The 12,576-nt window shown below is 42.6% G+C and overlaps 1 protein-coding gene across 4 annotated transcripts in view; it reads right to left on the reverse strand.

The window, feature by feature from the left end:
* Positions 1 to 5,072: 5,072 nt before the first annotated feature.
* ADIPOR2 (adiponectin receptor 2) overlaps positions 5,073 to 12,576 on the reverse strand; it is a 41,597-nt gene continuing 34,093 nt past the window's right edge. For all 4 annotated transcript variants that reach the window (XM_054988782.1, XM_054988781.1, XM_054988784.1 and 1 more), the window contains exons 5-8: positions 12,132 to 12,318; positions 11,236 to 11,423; positions 8,152 to 8,345; positions 5,073 to 7,559 (exon numbers count right to left, since the gene is read on the reverse strand). In XM_054988782.1, the coding sequence (XP_054844757.1) occupies positions 7,431 to 7,559; positions 8,152 to 8,345; positions 11,236 to 11,423; positions 12,132 to 12,318 (698 nt within the window). In that variant the 3' untranslated portion in view covers positions 5,073 to 7,430. The remainder of the gene's footprint in view (positions 7,560 to 8,151; positions 8,346 to 11,235; positions 11,424 to 12,131; positions 12,319 to 12,576) is intronic.

A 12,576-nucleotide genomic window follows, 5' to 3' on the forward strand; every position in this document is an offset into this window, starting at 1 on the left:
TGCTATTCTATATCGTTCACACAGTGATTTATGCTCCTGAAGGGGCTTGCTACTGTGGCTATAGCCCAAATGGGATACCCATCTATGCAGTCAGCTTCCAGGCTGAACCTCCCCTGCCTTAGCAGCATTGAGTTTACACAGGAGGAAGGCCCAGGTAAGGCAGATGGCAAGTACCAGAATGAAGGGATTTGTTCCTGCTATATACTCCAGTGATGCAGTAACTGCTCCTGCACCAGAAGGCGATATGAAGAATTCACTGGTTTAGACTGTAGCCTTCCTAGCCATCGCTTCCTTCTGAGCAACAGTAAATGATTGAATAGTGTTGCTCTTAGCCATCTGAAGGCAACGAGTGGATTTTTTCCCCTGTCACAGAACTTACCAAGTTTGGTCTGTTCTCGGTTGATGTTAAGGAACTAGAGAACTAGGTTGCCAAGCCAGATTCCTTTAACTAGAAACATTTATTTGGGGGTGGGGGTGTTGGCTCTCCAGTCACTACAGCACTGTTACCAGGTGAAGCAACACCAATCAAATGTTTCCTGGCATACTGAGCCCAGATGCCAAGAGATCACCTACAGAACCACTGATGAAGATATGGAAGGAAAGTTACTTAATGTAAAAAATAGTTCAGTGACCTGCTCCATTTCAAGAGACATGCCCCAGCAGGGTTTTTTTTTTCTTTCTGAATAGCAGTATCCTTTGTGTCCATGCTCTTTGTATTTCTTCAGATTCATAACAACTGAAAAGAGAATTCAGAAGGGGATGAGACTTTGGGTAGCACTCTCAAAGTGCCACTGCACTCAAATTCTACTGCAAACCAACCTAGCTACCCACCTAAAACCACTCTCATATCAATTACTAAATTGGCAGAACCATGCCCAATCTGATTTTACTCTGGATACAGGCTAGCTTCAGTTGTTAAAACATTGGAACCACAGAGTTTAAGGTTATTGTACATACATACCCTCAAAACAATCAGAATGTGATCTAGTTCTACTTGAGTCGTATAGAAGGTCATCTAATATTCTAACATGTATTCTGCCACACAGGCTGACCCACCCACCCATGTCCCCCATGAGAGATAATGCCCTACAGCAAGTTAGCTGGGCATTCCATGCAAAGAGATACATGATTACATTGTAAACTCTTTCCGCTTCTGAAAACCATTTTTCCTTTCATGATATTATGGGCAAAATTTGCCACCCATTGCTTAAAATTTGATCTTTGTATTGGTGACTAGTTATGAGAGGCTGGTCAAACTGCCCAATAGTAGGATCTGCAAAATGGAATCATAATGGACAGTTCACTCAACAGCAAGAAAAGCATGCCGAGAGCAGGCCCAACCCAGTAGAGCTACCTATTTCTGCAGTTAAGCACTTCCTGCTTTGAAGGACCACAGAAAGGCTTGTGACGTAGAAGGGAGGTTGATGTAATGGGAGGGAGGTTAAGTTTGACATTGGGCCTCTTTTTTTTAAAAAAAAAGATGTTTTAACAAGATAGTAGAGTTTTTTTGTCTTTCATCCTACACAAACATCTACTGACTATCACCCACAAGTCAAGTCATACACCATGAAGCCACATTCATAACATGTGGGCTGACAAATGGATACAAATAGTGGCAGTTCAAAAACAAATAGGCTCTTTTTGCTACATTGCTCCAAACTCTTCAGCAAACCTATCCATGTATGCAAACTTTGAAGCTCTAAGAGCTATAATGAAACCCATTTTTGCACCCTACAGGTGAAACTTTTAAACCTATTCATAATCATGCATGAGTGTCTTGAAAGCTAACAGGTTGCATGATCTTTGTTTGCTGCTACTTTTTTGTACCATCTTGCATGAAAGGGTGAACTGGATGGTTTGTTAATATTCAGAATCCAGATGTAAAGATTTGGAACTGGAAAGATTTGTTACATGCCAGCAGTCACAAGCAGAGTTTTTCACATGGCCTAGTAACTAGGTTAAATTTATACCGTGTCGCTCATATGCCTCATAATATCTCTTATAGATCAGAAAATACCAAAAGCCAGATTAATGGCTTTGAGAGAAACTAGGCAGAACAGATGACTTTGAAATGGTTGAAGCGCAGACCCAATGCAGTTGATGAAAGCAGATTTTGAATGCAAGTTTAATTTTGGCACTCAGATGATCTCATCAAAGTCAGCAAATTCAGTCATTTCATTTTCCTCGTCTTCCACAGTTTTGATAGAGTGTTCAGTGATCCATTCTGCCAACACTGACAGTCTATTTCCATTGGTTCATTTGCAAAGAACTGCACTTTTATTGGTTCCCAAGCTGTGGCTTATGTTATCTGACCTTTAACATTAGACAGTGAGGTCAACCCCGTAATATATACACTCACTCTGTGTGTGTGTGTGTGTGTGTGTGTGTGTGTGTGTGTGTGTGTGTGTGTGTTTGTTTGTTTGTTTGTTTTCCGACCTATGGCAACCCTATGACAGAAAAACCTCCTATCATTAACAGATCCTGGAGGATGTGGCTTCTTTTATTGAGTTAAGCCATCTCATTCCGGGTCTTCCTCTTTTCCTACTGGCCTTCCACTTTCCCTAGGATTATTGTCTTTTCCAGAGATGTCTTCTCATGATGTGACCAAAGTACAACAGCCATAATTTTGTCATTTTAGCTTCTAGGGAGGATTCAGGCTTGATTTGATCTAGTATCCACTTATTTTTCTTTTTGGTTGTCCATGGTATCTGCAAAACTCTTCTCCAGCACCACATTTCAAATGAATCAATTTTCTTCCTGTCAGCTTTCTTCACTTTCCAACTTTCACATCCATAAATAGTAATGGGGAATACCATAGTTGACAATGAGGAAATTGTAATTGTTCAAGATTTTCTATTCCTTGGCTCAATCATCAACCAAAAGGCAGACTGCAATGAAGAAATCAGAAGACTGAGCAGCTAGATAAGCTCCTTAAAGATAAAAGATGTCTCTCGGGGAACCAAGGTATCCAGACTAGAGCTGACTAAAGCCTTTTACCAAAGCCACCTTGGTGGAGAAACAAGACAACCTTTCAAGCTTCATTAGCTTGCAGGGAAACCTAAAGAGTAATGTGTAGTCGTAGGCATTCTTCCTGTAGGGTCAACAAAAATGGAGTTATACTGAACAGTTCACTCATCATCAGCACTTACTGCTTTGAAGCATCCAAGAGAGATTTGTGACACAATAGAGAGGAAGTTGCTGCAATTGGGGGATGGGTAAAATTTGATATTTGGGCTTTAATAAGGTACAATCATTGCTTCTCTTGCCAGAAATAGCCACAATAACTCTTCCTCCTGGCTTGCCTAGCACTGGCGGCTCCCTGACATTTCTGCTGCCTTTGCCTGTGTATGGGATTGCTAAGCAACGCTCACAAATGCAGCAGCTGCAATTTTTGTAGCATCACAAAAATCAAGCTTCCTCCCCCATGGCTGCCCCCCCCCCCGGTAAAGATTTCTTAAACTTTTTAAAATCCCCCTTTGTCCCAGGCTTGAAGAAGAATCTCCCCAGTCTGAACATGTCCTCACTTTGCAGATTTTTTTATCCATGTTCTAGAACCATTGTTCAGAATTAGATATATTAATAATGAGCAAGTAGCTCGACTGGAAGCAAGATCAATTCAAATGCCTGCTTAGCTATAAAGCCTGTTCTCTGATTGCCCAGGATCACTAAGATAACCTACCTCTTTAGGATGCTGGCAAAGGATGTGGAGAATAGACCTCTACTTACCTACCTCACTTAACTGGAGGAAAAACAGGATAAAGAGATAATCTACACTATTCCTTTAGAAAGCTCACAGAAGTTTAAATGGGGTTCTGAATAGTCTTTGGTCCACGGCCGTAAATACTTCAGCAATTCTACGGCTTGCATTCTTCTAGACCACCAACTGGAATTTTAGAGAAGGACTTTCATGCAGGATGGGCCTATAGTGTAGTTTAGCTTGGGCATTCTCTTAATAGCTGGAGAATCACCATGATGGGGGGAAAAACATGGTAATATAGATTCAGAACCCACCGAATTATGCACTGGAGAGTTAGATCCAAATACAGAGTATAGTCTTAAAAGTTATTTCATAGCATTCTATTTGTTGAACATGCTGTGATAACATTCCAGCAGATCAGGGTAAATGTGTTGACAACAGCATCTGGCTGAGTATCACAGCTTCAGCAGGGAAAGTGAACATTCTGTTTGTGTGTGACAGAAAAGGAGCTATCAAGAAGGGAATAGATGTGACACGTGTTTGTGCTGGATTCTGGACAGGCAAGATTAAGACTGTAACCGTGCCAAAGAGACAAGCAAGCCAGAAGAATCTGAAAATCAAGGAAGGAGACCTATCAATAACCGAATGGAGGTACCAATTGATACATTTACATAGAATCTAGAGAAATTGAAGAGCAAACGTTGAGTAAACTTGGCACGAAAAGAAGACGGGCTGCAAAAAGATGGGGACAAGGAGCTGCTGTGTGATGTGAGCATGGAGGAAACAGCATGCATGTAAGGGCATTTAGGGGAAAGGACCAAAAAACGAGACTGTCTCAGGCAGGTAGCAAAATTTTCTTTAGAAATGAATTTAAAAAGTGTTAAGGGGACCTGGAGTCCCAGCAACCAATATAACTGAAAGAAAATGATCATAAACAAACTGGGCAAGCAGAAATTTAAGCAGGATAGCATAGGGAATGGATAATGGAGAGTCTGGGGAACCTTATATAGGACTGAGACATAGAGGGCCCATATATTTTGGAAACAAAAGCATGCAGACAGGCAAAGGAGAATTGGGGAGGTCCGAACTGTGGGTGAGATGACACCCAGGCAGCCATGTCTCAGGCTGTACATTGTGACTGCATGCGTCTCCTAAAGGCTAATTCTGAAACACCAAAAGCTTTCAGCTGAAAAGTTTAAGTGATGAAAATGCAACCTAGACAGCTTTCTGCCTTGCCACTGAAGAAAACCAAACTACTTTCTTAATATCCCTAGTGAGTGTTCTAGACCACATTTCCCAGCACCCGTAATAGTTACTTTGTCAGAAAAATGAATGGAAATCATGTAGTACAGGACTCAAGAATCAAACCTCTATATGCATGGTATTTTGTTTTTATTAGAAGTTCAGAATACATCAAGTAATGAGATCCCGTTGCCCAGAGACCCCAACTTCAAAGTTCAAGATGTGCTTTGTTGCCTCCAACAGTAAGCATTTAAAAAAACTGAACAAGGCCACTAGTTAATGGGGGGGGGGGGGGAGAAGCTGCAGAATCTATACTATGCTGAAAACCTGCACACACAGAGAAAAAGAGAAAGCAAGCAAACCTCCGATTGCTGAGAGTAAGGCATTCAGGTGCCAACCTGGGAAGAAGTCTCAGCAAGCACACAGAAAAAGTGCACAGCTAAGCGGTATCTTATTGGGACACAAGATGTCCTAAAACAAGACCAAGAGGGGATAAGAACAGCAAGTGAAGCGTTGTTTTTCTGTACAGGTCAGACCAGGTTGAATAAGCCCCTTTCTGGGAAGCAAGCATGAGATGATCCAAAATGGGGAGATGCAGCTTCTGCTGGTACAGATACAAAAGTACTCCCAAAAGTGCTTTTCAGACAGGTAGGTCTGGGTCTGATACACCCCGCCACTTGCCCTCATTAGGAAACCCACCTCCTGCCAGGTGGCTAGATACACCACTGAGGTTTAAAATCAGCATCAGACTTTCCAGTGCATTACAGGGCTTCAGATTAATACTGTTGTCTTAAGTTTGGGATCAAAACATTAGGCTGCCAATCTGTCTTAGCTGCATTCAGTGTTGTGATCCTTTTCAAAACAAAAAAATACTCTTATGTTGCCTACAAGCACCAGTTAAGCACCTCTTGTAGGTCTAAACACTTCAATTCTGTTTGCAGGGTTAAAGGTACAAAAGTCAATCCCTCATCCCTAAAAAATAAAAAAAACGGGGGGGGGGGAAGATGGGCAAAACACAGAAGAATTAAGTTTCTCTTCATGATAATCTCTGAAATATTTCAGGACGTGGTAGTCCACCATTCAAAGAAACCACTGAAATGTACCACTATGCCATGCTGTTACGCTATCTGGGACAAAAACCTATATAAACAGTATGTGGAAAATAAGGAAAGGCAGTGCCCAGTGCAGAGTTGAAATCTGACAAGCTTCCTTGGATCCAAACACCATTTTAATGAGGGCTGGAAAAGCCATAATGGATCCAAGTATATTATCCTGGATACCAGAAGGAAGTGAAGAAATGGCAATGTTACACTGCAGCTCAGCAGACTTAATACAGGCAACCTTTGCACTCCTGTGGTTCAGCAGCACACTAAATAATCCCGAAGAGATCAGCAAAGTAGACTGCAAATCTCCTTCCCTCAAGCATAGCATTGGAGCCACCACCTCCACCTAACCTTCTCCTCCCAGTGTGTCCATTCCTATTTACTGGATTACCTACAATACAAAAGATGTCCAACACTAACAAGTGCATTTAATTAAAGGAGGATAGCAGACCTAACAGAATGGCAAAACTCTGAAAGGAGACCCCAGAAGACAGGGGATATACTATGTTGTGCCTTTAAGCCACCAAATTCCAAAAAGCTGCTGAAACAAAGCCATTAGGAAGTATCCATAAAAGGACAGAGTGCCCAGAAAGTATGATCTGTAAAAGTTGCGGAGCTCAGCTGCGCACAGTACCTTCTTCCTTTACCACCTGAACACACAGAGGCCTGAATGGCATCCTGATTAAGTTGCAAGCATCTCAATGCTCTCAACCCTTGTGCACAAGGGGGCTTATTGGGGGAGGGGGGGTACCATCCAGTGTACACAAGCATTAGGAAGAACCTGTAGAACTCAGATGCTTGACTCCCCAGGGGTTTCACCTGGCCCTCTTGCACGTGACAGAATTCGTGCAAAATTGAAACAGTGTGTGGTACTTGCATGTTGCATTCTATACAAAACCCCTCCCCTCCCCATTTTAAAACATTTATATAAACTTTTTAATTAAACAGAAAGTTAGAAATCTTATTTACATTTTTCTCTCTCAAAAGAGCATCTAAAATCAACTTACCTGAACAAGATACAAATCTTAAACTAGATTTTTTTTAAAAAAGAAAAAATTGCCAAGCCACCTCTCCATCACAACCCCTCTTATTTTCTACAAATAAATATGGCAATTGAACAGAAGCCGATTAAGAAAGGGCTTTCTTTAGCTTAATCTGTAGATCCCAGGAATAAGTTAGGGTTTAAGAACTTCTGGGTCTTCACAAAATTGATTCACTCCAATGCTTGAGGTATGAATTTTTCTTCTGCATTTTAGTTAGAATCCCCATGAAGCTTCCACACCACCACAGGTGAGATGTGGGCACTGATGCTCACACCAGCTGCCTGGTTAACTCCTGGCTGCTCCCATGGTTCTCTTTTGGCTACAGTCCTTGGTGCCTGGCCGCTTTCACTGCATCTCATTCTCCGAACAGCCTCCTCCAAGTGTGAAGCGGAACTCCTGAAGGTTTGAAACGCCATGGAAATGTGCAAAGGCACCAGCCACTACGAACACGTGGAACAGCTGGTGGGAGTGGAACTGTAGGGAGAAAGGCACATTGCTCATATCGCAGGTATGCCCCACTTTCCAAATTATGATATAAGTGACAGTGCTACAGGTCAGTTGAGAGAGGGTGTACAGTATTAGCCTGCTAAAGAAAAGGCTACAACACTGATGTCATTACTGAGCAGCTATGTTTCGTATGCACCAACGTGCCAATTTAATTCCCACCGCCCACCCCGATCCTCCACAAGTTGGCATCATTGGCTAGAGAACTGGACACAGGCTCAGACTCAACAGCTCTGCATCCAAACAGTTACGTTTCTGCAGCTACATGCCATTCTCTCTCTTGGGAACCAGACATGCCAAGAATGAAAAATACTGGCATCCTAACAGTCTTTGAGACTGTTTTCTAAGAGAAGAAAGCAGAGTTCACTAGGTTTCAGAGTTGGAGGACACACAACAGGGCTCTGTTTCTGCCCAGAACAGAACAGCATGAAGTATTTTCAGAACTGTCACTGCTCCTATCCCATGCCACTTGTGCAGTTGTTTCAATTTGTCACCACATATAGGCAGCTGGGACACAATGCCTCTAACCCTGCCATACGGCCTGGCAGCCTTGTATACTTACCCAGATGTCACACTTTCCCGGGAAGAACCTCTCTGGGATGCGAGCAGCATACAGTGCAGCACCAGTGATGTACAAGCAAGCCATGAGGACCAGCCAGCCAATCTGCCCCATTGTGGCAGCCTTGAGGAGCCCTTCTGAGATAACAAAGTGCAGCGTCGGGATGACCCCACTAAGGCCCAGACCCAGAAACACTCCTAGGGGAAAGCAGGACAGAGTCAGCCTCAGATACAAAGGGGCAGAACTGAGCTTCTACTGCCAAAGCTCAGGACTCCAAGCATAGCAACAAAGCCTTTTCTGTTTTAAAATTAAAAAATTCAGGTAACCTCAAGCACATTTTTCCAGTTTTCTGAAAGTGAACAGTATAGCATGACAGGCCAACAAATTCCTCCCTTTTAAGACATTCAGTACAAACTTGCAATAGCTAATGGCCTGTGGCAGTGGAAAATGCCATTAAGTCACAGTTGGCTTATGGCAACCTAATAGGGTTTTCAAAGCAAGAAGAGGCAGACAGAGATGATTTGCCATTGCCTGCCTTTACATAGTGACCCTGGGCTTCCTTGGCAGTCTCCCAACCAATTACTAACCAAAGCCATCCCTGCTCAGCTTCCAAGACCTAGAAAAAGAGGAGTGTTCATGCCAGCCATGGAAGCAGCTTCAACTTTTTCCTCCAGAAAATGCAAGGTATATTCAAGACCCTGGGAAAAAGTTTATGGCACGAAAGCAAGAATTAGCTGTCCCCAGAGAAGCCCATCCCATGAGTTTCTACACAAGTAACATTTCCAAGCATGTCTCCCAATTGTAAGAAGGAAAAGCCAGAGCAGTGAATCATGCAGATTCTCAGCAAGTATTCTCTGTGGAGGGGTATTCTTGACTTCAGGGAGCCTTAATTTAATTCATTTTTCACAGCACATTAGTAGATCTTGCATTATCTTATAGCAGTAGAAGGGGGGGGGAGTGTGTTGTACCACACTGTCTTTAAACCAACACTGTAGCCTAAGACAACACAACAAGAGTTCATACTATGGTGAAAACATTTAAAAAGCTAAGCTTGTGAATGCCACAAAGAGCATTCAGCAGAGAGGACATCTCTAATAATCATACAAACAGAATACAACACAAGTTCCATATATTCACTTTAAGGAACATCATTTTTTAATTTATTTTATTCGATTATTTTTATACTGCTTCTCTTTCATTAAGAGCTCAAAGGGGTTCACAACAATTACAACCATTAAAAACCAATACAAATATATAATATATTCAATAAAATCAGAATAAAACAGCCTAATAAAAATTAAAAACTACTCTAGTCCCAACCCCAGCCTATAAACCCCTGCAAGCAAATAACAAAAAAAAGGTAAATAAAATGCACAGCAATCTGCTCTGCCTCACACTAGAATATTAGATACGAAAAGCATGCTGTAATAGTTCTGCCTTGCAGAGTTTCTGAACCATTAACATGTCTCGCTGAGCATGAATGCCTTCCAAGAGTGCATTCCAAAGGGAAGGCTGCCCTCTTCCTGGTGGGAAAAAGTTGTGAAGGGCGTTAAAGGTGAGGACCAACACCTTGAATTGGATCTGGATGCTAACTGGTAACCAGTGCAACTGCTTCAAAATCGGTGTTATATGAGCTAACCATGATGACTTAGCTACCTAGCAGCTGCATTCTGCACCACCTGAAGTCTCCAGAGCATCATCAAAAGTAGCCCTATGCAGAGCGAGTTGCAGTAGTCCAAACAAGAGGTGATTGTGGCAAGGGCCAATTGAGATAGATATGGGGAGAATTGTCAGGCCTGGTGAAGATGGGAAAATACTGTTCTAGCCACCATGGAACTCTATGGAGTCCACAGTAGAAAACTGGGTTCTGTTGAGTAATGGGAGTGACAAATTCCCCATAGCTAAAGTCCTTCCCAACCACAGGACCTCAGTTTTCAAAGGATTTAACTTCAGCCTGCTACCCCCTCAGCCATTCCACCATGGCATCCAGGCACTGGGCCAAGGAAGAAATACCTGCTTCCGGTTGCTTATCAAGTAGTTGGGTGTCATCAGCATACTGCTGGCAGCCAATGTATTTGTAAGGTGGTAGCTCTTACCCCACAGTGAGGCTAGACAGTCGACCAGGACCAAATGGTCAAGTGTGTCAAACGCTGCTGATAGGTCTAATAAAACCAGTAGCACACAATCGTCCTTATCTAACTGAAGCCAGATGTCATCAACCAGAGTTATTAAAGGAGTCTCAGTCCCAAAGCCCAGCCTGAAGCCAAACACAAGTCAAACGCTTTAAGCAAACAAAACTATCCTGTGCCACCCTGAAAACTACAGCTTAAATCTTAAGCATAGTTTTCGCCTGCAGAAAACACTTCCACTGGAGGAAAGGGAGGGTGATCCTCATCAGCCCTCTCCTCCAACTTGGCCCACCCCATGCTCTTCCTGAGAGTTCACACCACTGTTCTCCTTGTGAGGTAGGGGGTCCAGCAGGCTGCAAAGGGGGGAGATCTTTTCCCCAAGTGCAACTCTGCTTACACTAGATGGACCGAAGTCTCATTAACTGGGGCACACATTTTGTGGACTAGAAGCATACTGCGATCCTTACATATTTGTATGCATGCACATGCAAATACATATGTGTGCTAAGACATCACCCAAATCATAGGCTGTTTGTGTGTATGTATACCTCTCCCCCATACCAACTAAGGATTGCTCAGCGTGCATCTGAGAAAGTGCAATCTAGTCCACTAAAATTTATATCACAATCAGTCCACTAACCCTGAAGACCACTGTTTTCACTATAAACAGTGGTCTTTTGTATTTTTTCACATAATGGGCATAGTTGCTAGTTACTAATAATTTTAAGTCACATTTAAAATATCAAATAACTTCTGTTAGCAGAAGAGATGAGAGAAACTATATTACCATGGCTCACCCACCTGAATTTGGCATTACACAAGTACAACTACAACTGACAATTTAATTATATCTAACGTTTAAGAGACGATCTCTGATAATTCAACCAATGAAACTTGAGACAAGGCCCTTCCCAGGTACATAGATGAGACATTCCCCAAACTCTCTCATGAGTCTTACCTGCTCTTACTCCTCTGTACTGAGGAGTTGCAAATCTGTCCCACTGGGAAACTATAATGGCTGCAATGCCCAGGACACAGATCACGATCAAGTAGATGAAACACGGCTGAGGATTGCAATAGAAAGAGTAGTAGAGCCAAGGAACAAAGCTGCCCATAATGAGAAGGGCAATGCCAGAGTAGTCCAACCTAAAAAAAAAAAAAAGAGGGAGAAAAGACTTACATTTAGGAGCTCAATATGTTCCAGCACTCTTGTTCACCTAAACAAGACTGCTCACGGACTGTCTAGCTTCCAAAGAGCACCTTGCTTTGGCAAGTCTCTTGCCTAGATGCCCACTGCTGACAGCCATTGGTAAACAAGACCCTCTTCTCCATAGGTATAAGGTAACCCAAAAGCACACTTGGTATTTAATCTAATAAAAAATGGAGCTGCTTACTTAATTGCTGTTCTTTGAGAGAGCCACATCTCAAAACATATATGGGCAATGATATGGATTCTCATGAAGAATGACAAAGAAAAGCATGGCAAAGACAGAAAAGCTTCAACTACAAGAAGCAGAGTTCTGCTGTTATCTATATTTGAGCTCAGCCTGCAAGTCACAATTTCAAAGGGCATGCAATTTGTCTTCCATTCCTAAAGCAGAACATGTATTGCCAACTCCAGGCATCCACTTTGGGCCTGAGAAGCTAAGTAATTCTACGGCACATCCTAGAGTTTCCAAGTGCTTCACACACATCTCTTCAGCAAACCCTTTGAGATAAGCCAGTATTTCTGCAAACAGGTGGCCTTAGACAAGCCACTGTTATTTCAACTTTAACTTGCTTAACAACAAGAGGCAAGGTTTGAATGGTAGACTTTTCCAGCTCAGAGCTCACACTTGCCACTCTGCTACTTACTTGGAGAAGAGCCTTGACACACCTTCTGAATGGCAGTAAACTGTATGGAAGAGCCACGAGAAGGAGAGGCAGAGAATGGCTCCCAAAAAGAACATTCCAACCACCACCTTCTCCTGCACAGGTGCTACAAAGGACATGTTTGGCCGGAACATGTAGAATATCCCCAGACACAGGAAGAACACACAACCTAGGCAAGGAAAAACAACATGATGACACTTGCCAAATTCTAAGACAGAAACAGAGGTGCTGGAAAGGAACTCAGATGAGCACTGTGTCAAGTTTTAAGTGCTGAAAAGGCATCTGCCACATTTTTCTAAGTCAACATTTCCTTTGGCAGAACAAGCTGCACTTTTTTTTAAAGAGCCCCTAAAAGTTACCACAAAGTAGCTTTTTTCTGACAAGTTACCCAACAAATTTTGGGCTGTAGCAGGGTGTGAGCTCTGCT

This window comes from Eublepharis macularius, chromosome 9 (assembly GCF_028583425.1).
Source record: "Eublepharis macularius isolate TG4126 chromosome 9, MPM_Emac_v1.0, whole genome shotgun sequence".
Lineage (NCBI taxonomy): Eukaryota > Metazoa > Chordata > Lepidosauria > Squamata > Eublepharidae > Eublepharis > Eublepharis macularius.